Below are 14,244 nucleotides of genomic sequence, written 5' to 3'. Positions count from 1 at the left end.
GTCCCACTTTGACCTTTCTGGCAGCACAGCCTTTCTTACAGCACAAACTCACAAATCCAGACAAGACTGAGGGAAGCACAGCAGAGCTGCCCCAGTGATGCGGTTCTAGCCCTGCTTGTTGTGCAACAGGACCCAGGTATCCAAGTGTGTCAGCTGAGCATTTGCAGTGATGGTCCTTCTCCACAGGTCCGAGTCCTTCCCTTACTGTGCCCTTGGCATCCCCTTTTTGGCCTGGTTAGGCTTCAGGATCATCTACTGTTGCTGTGTCTTCCGCCTTGTCCAAATCAACGTTGTTTGTCTCGGCGTGAAGCCTTTTGTAGTCGGTGTGGAAGAAGATGACATAGAAACAAGCCACAGCACTGCTGAGCCCAGCCAGAACAAGTACTGGAGCTGCAAAGGAGGTACAGTTTTAGACAGTGAATTCACAACTCCCCACAGCTGCAGAAGTCTGGAGGCAAGCTCCCCAGAAATTCCACAGCATGTGTGACCTCCTCCCACAGGGTACCCCTGAGGAGAGTGTGCAGCTCACAGTGGGCCAACGCCAGCTTGGTAACAGCCAAACCTTGCCTCATGTAACACTGCCATAGGAAGAGGATTTGGGTGAAATGTAAGTTCCCAGGACTCTTCTTCTGCATGACCCCACAGGTTTGACGTCTTACAGCAGTGCACAATGTGTGTTTCTGGGAGTGTGTGCACATTTGTGTGTTTGGGGGTGGTGCAGAAAGTTACAAGGAAGATTGGTTTACAGAATCGTTACAGTTGGAAAAGACCTCTAAGATCAAGTCCAACCATCAACCCAACACTGCCATGACCACTCAACACCTGAGCCTCATAGCAGAACAAGTCCACACAGGTAGTGCTGCTTGTTATATCATCCAAGAGCAACATGTAGGAAAGGAAGAAATATGGAGTAACTCAGACTAAAGCTGTGCCAGCATATTACAAATCCAGGCAGCAGTGTGCAGAAGCAAGGGAAGTAGCCTTCAGTCAATGCATCTGTAGTCTTGGCCTCCCACAGTGCAAAGCAGCACAGCCTGTGCTATATGGACAGTGTCTCCCCCCAGCTTGATGAAGCTCAGCTCTCTGCAGGGAGGCTGTAAAAGAATTTTTAATCCAGAGCCAGCAGCAGCATTTATGGCAACTTAGAGGTCTTCCCATTTCAATTTTGCAGGCCTGGTTTAGCAAGAGCAGCCAGAAGTGCATCATCAGGTTGGGAAAGGTGGCTAAGAGATATGCTACTGTAGGACACAGTTCTGCAGGCTCCCTCACAATGAGACCTGGAGGACAGTGGTGTACATGGGGTGCAATCAAGCATCCAGTATCATTTCCTAAGGACATACTTACTTGTCCAGTCCAGGGCCCCATCCTGGTCAAGGGAGCAGGTAGAGGACGGATCCTCAGAAACGCGCACAGTGAGGGACTGTAGCAGAATCATTAAAATCATACCTTCAATTTGGCTGTGGGGAGAAGCCAACATGCAGTCATGGCACCTGCCTTATCCATCAGTGCTCCGCAGCAGGAAGAGAGGCCCCTTTCTGGAGCAGAGCCCTTCTAGCAGAGAAAGCTACTGCCAGCTGCCTCAGTCCTAGGCACTTAGTTATCTGGCTCTGGCTCACAGGTTGCCCAGGTCAGCCTTTCAGCACACACAGCCTCAGGGACAGTGTGGCAGGGCCACTACACACTCCTGCTGGAGGCAGGCAGGTGTTGACTACAGCGCAGGAAGAGAGGCCCCTTTCTGGAGCAGAGCCCTTCTAGCAGAGAAAGCTACTGCCAGCTGCCTCAGTCCTAGGCACTTAGTTATCTGGCTCTGGCTCACAGGTTGCCCAGGTCAGCCTTTCAGCACACACAGCCTCAGGGACAGTGTGGCAGGGCCACTACACACTCCTGCTGGAGGCAGGCAGGTGTTGACTACAGCTGTCAGGGAGCTGAGGCTTAGCCACTGGGTGGAGACCTGGAAATACCTCTCACTGCAGGGTGAGGATGGGAAAAAGTCAGGCTATGACTTCATCCTCCTCCTCATTCATAGCTGGCTGGTGGCAGCAACAAAGTCTACAACCAGTGCTATACAACAGCCTTCAAAGACAGTGTCTAATGTCACACTGACCGATGTTTCTTGCTGCTGCAGCTCCACCTGACACATCCATGGAACAAGGCCACATATATCATTGCTAAGGGCTCTTTTTTTCTGCTGCAGTTCAATGCCAGCCCTAGGCACATAAATTGATCATGGGAAGGACTATCACTGCTCCATCTGTTGTGGCCAGCCACCCCATGAATAATGCCTCAGCAAAGCACTGAGATCTGACAAGTCCCTGTACTGCCATGGGAGTGGGTGGCCCCTCAAGGCATACAGCCCCCATCTGCTTCAATGTAGGTGATGCTGGGCATAGTTAAATCCTGCTTTGTGACAAGCAAGGGAGACCTTAATCTTCCTTCTTGCTTTTCTTTCACCAGTTCCACATACTCCTAATTTTAAAACCTTTAGTTCCTCAGCCAGCCAGCCAGCAACCCCCTTGCCGTGGTCATGTGCACAGACACCAGAGAGAAGTTCAACAGGATGGTTAGGACTGGCATCCATGCTCTTCTTTAGCTGCACCCACACCTCTGTGTGTGTTTGAACCCAAACTCAGCACAACTGGATCTAAGTTGCCTGCTTACCTTGCAACAAAAATCAGGCCTGAAGATGTGCCCTCTCCCACGGGGTAGGAGCACTCCACAGCCAGCTCCATGGCAATGGGGTACATGGCAAAACCAAAGAAACCAAAGAGTGAGCTGGTGATGGCCAGCGTGACAGCCTGATGTCTGAACCGAGACGTCTGCAGGAAAAAAAAGCAACAGCAGTACTGGCACTGCTGCACAGAAAGTCTATGAACCCGTAACCCGCAGGAAGTCCCAAGGGCTCACTGTTCTCAGCACACCTTCCCTGCCCGTTCCTGAAATCCATCATTTACCTCCAGCCCTCCAGAGTCAACAAATGGCTACACAATGAAGATTTATCTGTTGAATTTAAGCAAGGGGAGAGAGGATCAACAAAATTACCTGAAAAGCATTGGTGTGGTCATATCACTGTGACTTGACTTCCTGATCAGCAGCTTACCAGGAGGGTGCTCATCATATCTCCAGCACCAAGGGAAACACACACCTTCCTCCCAATGCAAGCTAACATTTCAGAAGTGGTTTTTGCACTGGGTTACTTATGACAATTCACTGGGTTGCTGCAGCCCATTGATAAGGAAAATCATTCCTTTATCATGTCAGACGCACGTTTGTAACATTAGGGCTTTACCACAAAAAAACCAAAACCAAACACACACCCTCCCCCCCAAAAAAACAAACAAACAAACCAAAAAAAAAAAAAGAAAAAAAGACCCGAACCCACAAAACAAATAAAAAAACCACCTGAAACATTCACAAACCCTAGAGATCAGTTTAATGCCTAGAACAGCCTTGTCCCTAACTCTTCAGGAAAGAGAGTGGTCTTGCCTAGCCAATGCTAGTAAAGTCAAGGCCATAAATCCTGCAACCACAGTGCTGCTACCTCCTTCCCTAACGATGTAATAAATTCCCATGGAGGAACACGAGGTGTCTGTCCTGGCATGGCTGCAGCAGGCCTGGCCCAGCTAAACTGGTAAAGTCAAGGAAAACTCTGCGTGTCTGGAATCTGAGCCCAAAGCATTAAGGCATGGAGCAGATCTGAATGAGTGTTTATCATTTTACTACTTTGCATTAACATTTAATCTGTATGGGATGACAGGGATGGAGGGAAGTGGAGGAGGGAAAGATTTTCTTGCTGCTCCTGACACAGCCTCTTGCCTGCTCTGTGCTTTACTGAGGCTCAGGCATGCTGACCTGTATTCAGAGCAATCCCCAACAAATACCAAAGTACCCAAGTACCCAAGAGGGAAATGCAAGGTCTGCTTTAGGCACTTTGTCTACACTGAGAAAGCCATTGTATTTGTCTGTCTCTTCAGAGTGGAGCTAACATCACTCAGCTCTTGGCCCAAGGGAAATGTGATCACACTGTATTGAAAGTGGATTTTCCAACACACAGGAGAAGTGTGCAGCACAAGCCTGTTGGGAAAGCAGGGACCTGCACCAGTTTGGGTCCTCTGCAGTGCTAGGAGTCCTGTGACACAGGACTGACACAGCATGAGCCTAGCACGTGCTCAGCCTCCTGCTGGGTGATGGGTCCCGTTGGCAATGACTGTGCTCAACTGCAGTATTTGCACTCCAGCCCCATGGGCGTAAACTCTCTGGGTTCTGCATTCCTCTACTGGCTGGATTCAAGCATCCTCCTCTTCTGCATCTCCCTTGCCTAGACCTCCTTGAGGAACAACTGCAGAACTAGGCACATAACCAGGTCCTTTCTGCTAATTTTACACTGCTGGCAGCCACCACTGTTAAAGGCAGGTGCTGGGAACACTATGGCATTCTTGCTCATTTTTGTAAGAAGGATATTTAGCAATTCCATTTACCTCTGGAAAGAATAGTCTCAGGGCCAGTAAACAAACACGGTGATCCAATGTAAGGAGGTAAAATTATGCTAATTTTTTTATATCCTAAAGCAGTCTGTCTCAGGCTCCACACACAGTGACTGTGAAATCTCCAGTAAAGAGGGTTTTTTTTTTCAAACATTCCTAGCTCAGACAGATAATCCGAAAGCATAACACGTGGCTTAATACATACTATGACATCAAATGACCTTGGTTTGAGTTGATGATTTCTCAGAGAGCAACAGAACTAAATCCACAGGTATGATTCAATGCAAGGGAGAACTCACCACTGCAAACATGATGCTGGCAAGTGCGCTCAGACAGAAACAAATCTTGGTGGACTCTATGAACTTCCTTGTCCGGTCGACATACAGGCCTAGCAGGAAAGCACCCAACAAACCACACACGGTGAACAGTGCACCATTCAGGCCAGCAAATTCCTGGAGGCAGAAGAACAAGTAACTGAGCAACTCAAACAGTTAGGAAAAAGGTTTTGATGTCACTAACCCATCTGTGTGCTGCTAGTGGGTCACTTATTGAGGTAGGAAAAGCTTCCCTGCTTGTTGCAATAGCTGAGGGCTCCACAGGGCTCTGAGTAGCAAATAACGGGGCTCAGGTGCTGCTACAGGTGTGTGGGGCAGCACTCCCAAGGTCTCAGTGGATGGCAACATGGCAAGGCAGGCCGGGCAGCAGCAGTTCCCAGGCATTAAGTGCTCCAGCCTGGGCATGAGACTGTTCTTGGCTTCTCCAGGGGCCATCAGGCACCTTGTCCACACTGGTGGTAACAGGTCCAACTGCCTTGGGACAAACTCTGGTTTATAAGAGTGCTCCTAGCACTTTTCTAACCAGAGACTGGGGACCTGCACTGGCAGAATGCCTTCCACAAGGCTGGCAGACCCAAAGAGCATTACATGAGAAACAACATAGCCTGTCTGTAGCAATGAGGTTTAATTAGAGAGGCAGTGGTTAGGATAGGATACATGCTCTGTTGCCTGCAGTGACTATCTTTGCATGTTTCTCTCCTTCAGCAGTGTAAGAATTCAAATGCGGACACCAATCCTGAAAGCAGGGAAGCTTTAACAATTTTGAGAGCCTCAGGGGCAGATGGAATGAAAAGGTATCGGAAACAGCCTTTGTGGGCTGAAGGGTCAGGGCAAGCCAGTCACACACAGACAAAAGCATCACGATACACAGAAAGTAAGGCTGCAAAGTGTAAAAGGTTTCCAGTTAAAAGCCAATGGAGTGTGCAAATGTAACCTGCCTATGGAGCACTGAGCCAGGTATCACAACTGGGAGTTGAAAGGGAGGGGACAGAGATCAGACATGTAGATTTACATACATAACTACTGGAGATGTGTTTTAAGAGGCCCTCCATGGGGAAACATGCAGCAGGAGTGAAGAGCTGCCTGCCTGAGAGGAAATGCAGGAACTGTGGCAGCACTTTGCTCTTGCAGGCAGAGAGCAGGAGGAGCCAGCTGTGCACTCACTGTGTTCAGCTGTGAGAGCAGCACTGGCCAGTGTTGTGGGGAGAACAGGGAAACAGCTGTCACAGCAGCTATGACTTCCTCTGCTGCCCTGGCTGCATGTGAAATTGCAAAGTGGAAAAGAAGCGTGCATCAGCCCGTCTTGGGTTCACACCAGGAACACCTGGGCCACATCCTGCTTTGCAGAAAGTGTCAGAACACTGCACAGACATCAGTGCTCTGAAGCGGCCTAGTACAAACACAATATTCCTTTCCTAAAAGGTGTTTGAGGAGTAAAGGTTTTTCATTTGCAAATACCATGAGTAATGAAAACACAGCTCATCCATTATACTGAGAGACGGACTGTGCTCTGGATTAACATACTGCTTAATATGTATTAGATAATGTGAGGAAATAAGGTATAAGATAATGGAGCCTATTCAGCTGTATTTATTTTGTTCTCAGTCTCTTATCAGGGAAAATAATTTGGATTGTATCACATATGACTTGGACAATGGGGAAGAAAGGAGGAAGACTCACATTTGAATACCCTTTTTCACAAAGGATCTGTTCCAGCAGAGCTGAGAAGCAGGTGAACATCCCAATTCCTCCTCCAAAGCACACTGCCAGGATGATGTAGGGTTTGTTTCTCAGGAGCTACATAAAGAAGTTAATGTATCATTTGAACAAGTAAAGGGTGAAACAAGGCCTGGCTCTGACAGTAGCCTTGAAGACCCTAACCACCCAGCTGGAAAGGCTGACAGGGCAACCCTGTGATCATTTAAGGAGTTTGGCTCTTTCCTGTCAGTTCAATCAGAGGCCAAGTCAAAACGTGGGCCATGTAGGGAGAAAGGATCTCCTCGGTGCCCAAATTCTTCCTTCACTTTGCCATGTGCTGTGTTACCTGTTACCACACCTGCTCAGCAGGCTCAGGTTGTGTGGTTCTCTTGGATGATCCCAGGTGTGCTGGCTTGAATTAGCTGAACCACAGCCAATCCACAGCAGAATGGTCACATTAGTGTCTCTCACAGCTTTGCTGTGAGCAGCTACTACTCTCTCGGGAAAGGATCGTGGCCTCCTTCAGGGGGCTTTCTGTGGTGGGTTTGCTGGAGTGGAGTTCAGAGTCTATTTTGTCAGCAGACTCTCCAGCATATCCCTGTCTGGCAGGGCTGCACCCGGCACTCCAGCACTGGTCTCTGTGCTACAGCACTTACCATTTTGAGCCCCGTGAGGAATGGCTGGGAGGTGGAGTGAGTGGCACTGGCTGAAGGAGGCGTTGGAGGAACCTTCTCATGAATCCCCACAGTTGCTAGAGCACAGGCTGTTACTGCTGGGATGGCATAAACACCCAGCTACACAACACAAAGAAAGTACATGTTAGCAGTCCTTCCAGTCCCATGCCTCTATACAAATAAATAAATAAATAAATCGGCTGGGCCCCAATCAGCTCAGCTGGTTGATCAAAGCAGTTTTCATTTACCATCAATGGGATGTGCTTTCCTTCAGGAACTAGTGCAGGTGACAGCACGTTTGCTATAAGAATACCCAAGGGATTGGCTGGAAGGAAAAAAAAATAGACACTTTTTTAAGACAAGCAGTCAGAATCATGTGTCCACCCCTACTTCCAGGCAGCACCAGAGTTGCCGTGTGCAGCAGAGCAATGAGTAAGGACACAACAAGGCATATATAGGGAGACACCAGGAGGGGAACTTCTGGAGAAGTTGACTGTATGGTCTTACTGTTGCTATGTCTGTTCTCTCACACCCATGAAGTCTATTCTATAAACTGACTTCCCTACAACCCTGTAAACTGGTTTTCATCTATGAATTGCAGTGTTCTCACACTCACAAGGCTGCCTCAGTGAATGCTAAACTGAAGAGGCAAAACGAAGGTGGATGAATCCATGTCATCTGTCCTGATGTTATGTAGCAGCATTAACAAACAGAGGTGTTTTTCCTTCTTTACTCCCACTATGCCATTCAGCATGTATACATATGGATAAGATCCCCCTCAGCTTTCTTGAGGATGAACAGTCTAGCTCTCTCAGCCTCAGCTGCCATGAAAGATGCTCCATGCCCTTAATTCTCTTGGTGCCTTTTAGCTGGACTTACACTAATATGTCCATGTCCTTCTTCTATTGAGGAGCACAGAGCCAGACACAGCTCTTCACATGTGGACAGAGGACCTCCCTCCAGCAGCTGGCAATGCTCTTCCCAGTGCTCTCAAGGATGCCATTGGTCTTCTTTGCCAAAAGGGCATGAAAAGCAGAAAAGCCCTATGACACCTTTCTGAAGTGACACTAGGCCATTCCTGACACCATTCAAGCCAATACATTTCCTCAGTAAAGCCCAAGCTGGCGTATAAGTTGATCTCTGCTACCAACTACAAAAATCACATAGCAGAAGAAAATCTTGGACACTTGTCTGTACTGGAGTAGGGGGTTGTACTGTTATGGGGCTGGAGCTGAGCCATGTATGAAGCAGCACTCCTCGGACTCAGCTTAGGAACATCCAAAATTGCAAGAGACAATTTTTTAACTTTAAGGCAATATTTTGCAAACAGTCAAACAAGTGAAGTTGACTTTCTACTGGTGTGCAGATACGGGGTTTAGGAAAGCCAAAGGCAATCTGGAATTGAGTCTGGAGAGATGTGAAGGGCAAGAAGAATAGCCTCCAACAAACATATCAGCAGCAAAAGGAGGGTTAGGGGAAATGAGGACCTGCTGCTAGATGGGGCATGAGACTTGGTGGCAAACAACACAGAAAAGGCCAAGTTATTCAATGCCGCCTTCACCTTCAGTCTTTAATTCTAAGACCGGCCTCCAGCTTTGAGACCAGAGTAGAGTCTGGAGCAAGGAATACGTGGAGGAGGACGAGGTTAGGGAACATTAGGCAGACCAGACATGCACGAGTCCATGCGACTGATGGGATGCACCAATGAGGAAGCAAGCTGTTTTCATTGCAAGGCTGTTTTTGGCTATCTTTAAAAGGCCACAGCAATTCCAATATGTCCCTGAGGATTGGAGGAGAATGAATTTTACTCTCATCTTCAAGGAGGATCCAGGGAACTCCAGGCGTTTCAGTCCCACATTGATTTCTGGGAAGGACATGGAAAAAACAGTCCTGGACAGCATTTCCAGGTACATGAAGGACAACAATGTGAACAGGAGTAGTCAGCAAAGGACAAATGCTTAACCAGCCTAACGTAGCTTTGTACAGTGATGACTGGCTGGGTGGATGAGAGGAGAGCAGAGGATGTCTTTTATCTCAGCTTTACTAAGGCTGTTGACAGTGTTTCCCATAACATCATCACACACAAGCTGGTGATGTACTGCCTAGACAAGTGAACAGAGAGATGAATTGACAGTCAGCTGGGCCCCGAGAATTATCACCACTGGCATGAAGTCCAGCTTAACTGGTGGTGCACCCCAGGGGTTGATCCTGGGGCCAATACAGTTTAACTAAAAACATGGATGATAAGGCAGAGTGCATCCACAGCTAGTTTGCAGATGATGTGACACTGGGAGGAAGTGCTTATAGAAGAGATGGCTATGCTGCCATTCAGAGGAACCTCAACATGCTGGAGAAACGGGTGGAGGGGAACCTTGTGGAGTTCAACAAGAGGAAGTGAAAATGTGCACCTTGGGAGGAGTAACCCCATCCACCAGTACACACTGGGGCTGATAGCTGGAAAGCAGCTCTGCAGAGACAGACCTGGTGTGGGGGGTAGGGGTCCTGGATGACACCAACTTGACCATGAGGCAGTTAACACAGCCTCATGACAAAGAAGGCCACCAGCATCCTGGGCCGCATTAGGCAGAGTGCTGTCTGTAGGAGGTGATCCTTCCCCTGTACCCAGCACTGGTGAGGTAACATCGGGAGTATTGTGTCCAGTTCTGTGCTCCTCACTGTGAGGGGAGACAGGAACTTACCGAGGCACCAAAGAGTCAAAAAGATGACTAAGGGACAGAAGCTTCTGTCATACCAGGAGACTGAGAAGAGCTTGAACTTATCAGTCCGAAGAAACTGCTGGAAAGCAGTTCTGCAGAGAGAAACTGGGGTCTTGGTGGACTGCAAGGTGACCACGAGCCAGCAACACGCCCTTACAGGAAGATGTCCAACACCACACCAGGCTGCATTAGGAAGAGCATTGCTAGCAGGTGGAAGGCCATGATCCAGTGATCCTTCCCCTTTACTCAACCTTGGTGAGAAACGTCTGAAGTGCTGAGTCTAGTGCTGGGCTCCTCAACACAAGGAAGATACACAGTTAATGGAGCAAGTCCAGTCAAGAACCAAAGATACGACTGAGGAACCATAACATCTCTCATATGTAAAAAGGCTGGGAGAGCTGGGACTGTCCAGCCTGGAGAAAAGAACCTTGATTAAAGAGTGAAAAGAAGAGAGAACTAGAGTTTTCTCATTGGTGCCCAGTGGCAGGATAAGAGGCAACAGGCACAACCTGTAACAAAGGAAACTCTGAATATAAGCTTTTTTCATGCAACAGTGGCTGAACACTGAAACAACTTGCTCTAATAGGTTGCAATATCTTCATCCTTGGAGACAGTCAAAACCTGACCAGACATGACCCTGGGCAATCCACTATAGTGAATCCCACTGGAGCAGATGGCACAAGATGATCCCAAGAGGTGCCTTCCAGCTCTGTCAATTCTTTGATTCTGCTAAGGCACCATTAATAGTGGTATAGCACACAACAGCCATAGTGTTTCTGCTCTATAGTTGGCAAAGTACCAGCCTGTGATCCTGGTGGAATGTTACCTGCTTCTAAGTACATGGACGCAATTAAACAACAGTTTCCAAGGGCATGAATTAAAGCTTCTTTGTTGGGGCAAAACACAGCTGGGCATTGTAGGGGACTGCCTGAAAACTACTGTCAATTGTTTCCATGAACTACCAGCATGCTGAAGCAGTTCCAGAACATTGGCATGAGGGATAGAAATGTGAGCATTAGGCTAAATGTGAAAAGACCAAGTGAGGCTATCTGAGGCTCCATCTGCCTTCTCTTCCTGTGAATAGAAATTATATGAGCCTAAACTAAGAATGGAAAGGAGATCACTGGAGTTAATAATCTGTACTTTATGGTCCAGGGGACCTGGTGGATTAGCCATTAGCCTACAGTACTCTGCAAGGGGGCTGTGTACAGCAATGCTGATGCACTAGAACTCTGCAAGGTGCAGAAAATGACATGCTGACAGACCATAGTAAATGAAGAATCTCATGGATGAAGCTCTGCACGTGGCAGGCCAGCGAATGGATGGCATGGATGATGGTCCTTCTACACTAGAAGTGACTCCAAGGTCAGAAAGGCCTATTCCCATATCACTACCACCTCCAAGGGGAAGAAAAAAAGGATTATAGTTGTAGGTGACTCCTTTCTGAGGGATCCAATATGCTGGGCAGATCCTCCTTACACGAAAGTCTGCTGCCTCCCTGGGGCACAGATTAAGGACATCACTAGGAAACCTCCTAGCCTGGTATGTCCCTCAAACTGTTACTCATTACTGATCTTTCCATGTGGGTGGAGATGAAGCTGTAATCTGTAGTCCAAGAGTGATCAAGAGAGACTTCAGGGCTCTGGGACAGTTGGTGAGAGAACCTGGGGCTCAGGTTATTTTATCCTCTCTCCTTCCATTTGCACATGGTGACATCAGGGATCCAGTCTATGATAATAAATGGCTCTATGGCTCATATCACCACCACAGTTTTGGGTTTTTCAACAATGGGGTGGCCTATATGGCACCAGGCTTGCTGGTGTCAGATCAGACTCACCTATCTCAAAGTGGGCAGAGAGTCTGTGCTCAGGAGCTTGCAGGGCTCATTGACAGGGCTTTAAACTACACTTGTAGGGAGGTGGGGAATAATATCAGGCTTGCCTGTGACAACCTGTGGGATAACACACCATGGCTAGAGGGATGGGGTTCTAGTGAGGGCACTCAGCCTGTTGCTCTGAGGTGTGCTGGGGACACTGCAGCACACCTGAAGTCTTACAGAGGTGAGCCAGGGGCTCCTGGGGTAGTAGAAACCAACATGCAAACACTGGTGAAATTCCTCACAGGTATTAAGTGGAGTTCCTCTAAGAAGATGACGGAGACAACAACCAGCTGAAGTACCTCTATCCCAATGCACGCAGTGTGGGCAACAAAACAGAAGGAGCTGGAAGTCACTGTACTACTAGAATGCTATGACCTAGTTGCCATTACTGAAACCTGCCGAGACAGCTCCCATGACCAGAGTGCAGCTATCGATGGCTATAGGCTGTTCAAAAGGGGCAGGTGAGGAACCGGGGGTGGAGGCTCTATGTCAGGAAATGGACAGTGTGAAGAGCTGTCCCTGAAGAACAGCCACAAGCAGGTTGAATGCTGATGGGTAAGAATTAGACACCAAGGCAACAAAGGAAATCTTGTGACTGTGTTTACTACAGGCTCCACGGTCAAGGGGAGCCTATCGACAAAGTCTTCTCTACTCCAGCTACTGGAGGTTCCACCCTCGTCACCCACTGGCATCACATACAGTTTGGACACCTTCCTAACAAGCTGCAGAATTAAGGCCACTACAAAGTTTGGATTTAGTAACACTGGGGCCTGTCCCCAACCTCCATGATATTCAGACAAAGATGATCACCTTGTCACAGCAGAGGGGAAGAACGTTGGGAGCATGGGTGGCTTACTTTGGACTTCACAGCTGGATGTGCCTAAGGGCCCACTTCTTGTTCCCCAGCATGGAAATGCCTGCTTGTGTTGTGGGGCCTTGAAGGTGCTGTTTTATTGCACGTGGCTATAAGACTCTTGGAGTTGTATTTGCAGGGCAAACATCTGTAGTACAGAGGTTCTCCTCTGTCTGCTTTGCAGCTACCACTTACACATGGATGCGATCATATTTGCTGTTGCTCTCTGGTGGTCTGGGAACCATAGTGCTGCCAGTTTTGTCGGTGAGAAGATGATAAGGGGCTGTGCCAGTGCACAGAGGCATTGCCCAGCGAACAGGTACCAGTAACTCTGGGAATCCAGCTTCAGGAACTTCAGGACGCTGAACATCCGGATGATGCTACCGGTCATGTTCAGCCACGCGCTCAGGATCACCTGCAGCAGGCAGAAATAGCCAGGGGTTGTGTGCTGAAGGGCAGAACTTGATGAAACAGAGTAGCATGAGCAGGGTCTCAGATCGATCGCTACAGGAGACACTTGGTGTTAGCACCCACTGCACAGAAAGCTGCCTGCAGACCACCCCTAGACCTTTGGGCCCCTGCAAGAGGCTCCTAATCCAACAGTGAGTTACCTGTCTCCATAGGGAGCAAGATGGTTGTCCTGGCCCACATAAGAAACACACCAGTGTAGCTTATGGAAGACAGTAGACACTGTCATGGTATTGATGAGAAAGCCAGGGTTTATTAATTACACTCTGTTCGCAGGTTTGTGTGATCACCTGTATTTTGTTGAGACAATCCAAAGATCATGGCAATGAGTGACCCGGCATATGGATCCTCCAACTGCTCTTCTATACCACTAGCATGCTGCTGTTTCAGTGCCACATTCTACAACATCCTTACTTCTGGGAAGACTGCATAGAGACCCCAGGCTGGCTTCCATAGCAAACCCTACTCAACTGCAGTGAGCTCTTCAGTCAGCACACAGCTTCTGTCCATGTCAGCTGGCTAAGACAACAAAAACTGAAGCAGGAAAAGGCAAGTAGTACCTAGTGCAAGTAGATGCAACATTATTATGACTTCTCCCACTGCTCCCCACCTCAGAGGTGATGTGATAGCTATTACTGAACTGGGACAGAACTTCCAACATGCTCACCTTCTCCAGCATTAGGCAAGACTCCCATTCATAGTATGCATGCTGGTGCTTTGTGCACCTACTGCTGTCTGCAGGTGAAATGCCCTTGGGGAAACAGAACAGTTCAACTCACAGCACATCTGAGCCCCACGCTGTCGAGAACCCATGTTGCCACCAGACCAAACGGGATCGAGATGAGGAGGTACAGTATTGACAGCCAGTTGACCATCTCCAGGGAAATTTGGAAGTAGGCAGCTGTCTTATCAGCAACAGGAGCAAATGTCAGCCACAGCTGCAGAGTAGAGAGCAAAGACGGGTAAGCATATACACCTCCACCAGAACAGAAATACAGCATTCCCTCAAACTGTCTAACTGAGTTGTGAAAGGAGCTCGCCATCTTAGGACAGTTAGGATTGAAATTAGGATGTTAAAGCTCCTAATACAATCTCAGCCCCCCTGTGTCTGCAGTTGCTCATGCTATGACTATTTTTCC

At 48.3% G+C, this 14,244-nt stretch overlaps 1 protein-coding gene across 1 annotated transcript; it reads right to left on the bottom strand.

Annotated features, from left to right (window-relative positions):
* Positions 1-235: 235 nt before the first annotated feature.
* Positions 236-14,043, bottom strand: MFSD7 (major facilitator superfamily domain containing 7; the record flags this gene model as incomplete). Its single annotated transcript, XM_008940957.1, has 9 exons — positions 236-390; positions 1,345-1,457; positions 2,659-2,816; positions 4,781-4,933; positions 6,497-6,613; positions 7,171-7,308; positions 7,437-7,513; positions 12,833-13,052; positions 13,885-14,043. Coding segments are annotated over 9 exons (1,290 nt in total), but the record flags the coding sequence as incomplete, so codon positions are not given.
* Between the last annotated feature and the right edge of the window lie 201 nt (positions 14,044-14,244).

Source organism: Merops nubicus, unplaced genomic scaffold (assembly GCF_000691845.1).
Source record: "Merops nubicus isolate BGI_N331 unplaced genomic scaffold, ASM69184v1 scaffold21795, whole genome shotgun sequence".
NCBI classification, from domain to species: Eukaryota; Metazoa; Chordata; class Aves; order Coraciiformes; family Meropidae; genus Merops; species Merops nubicus.
This window is presented reverse-complemented; position numbering and strand designations above follow the sequence as displayed.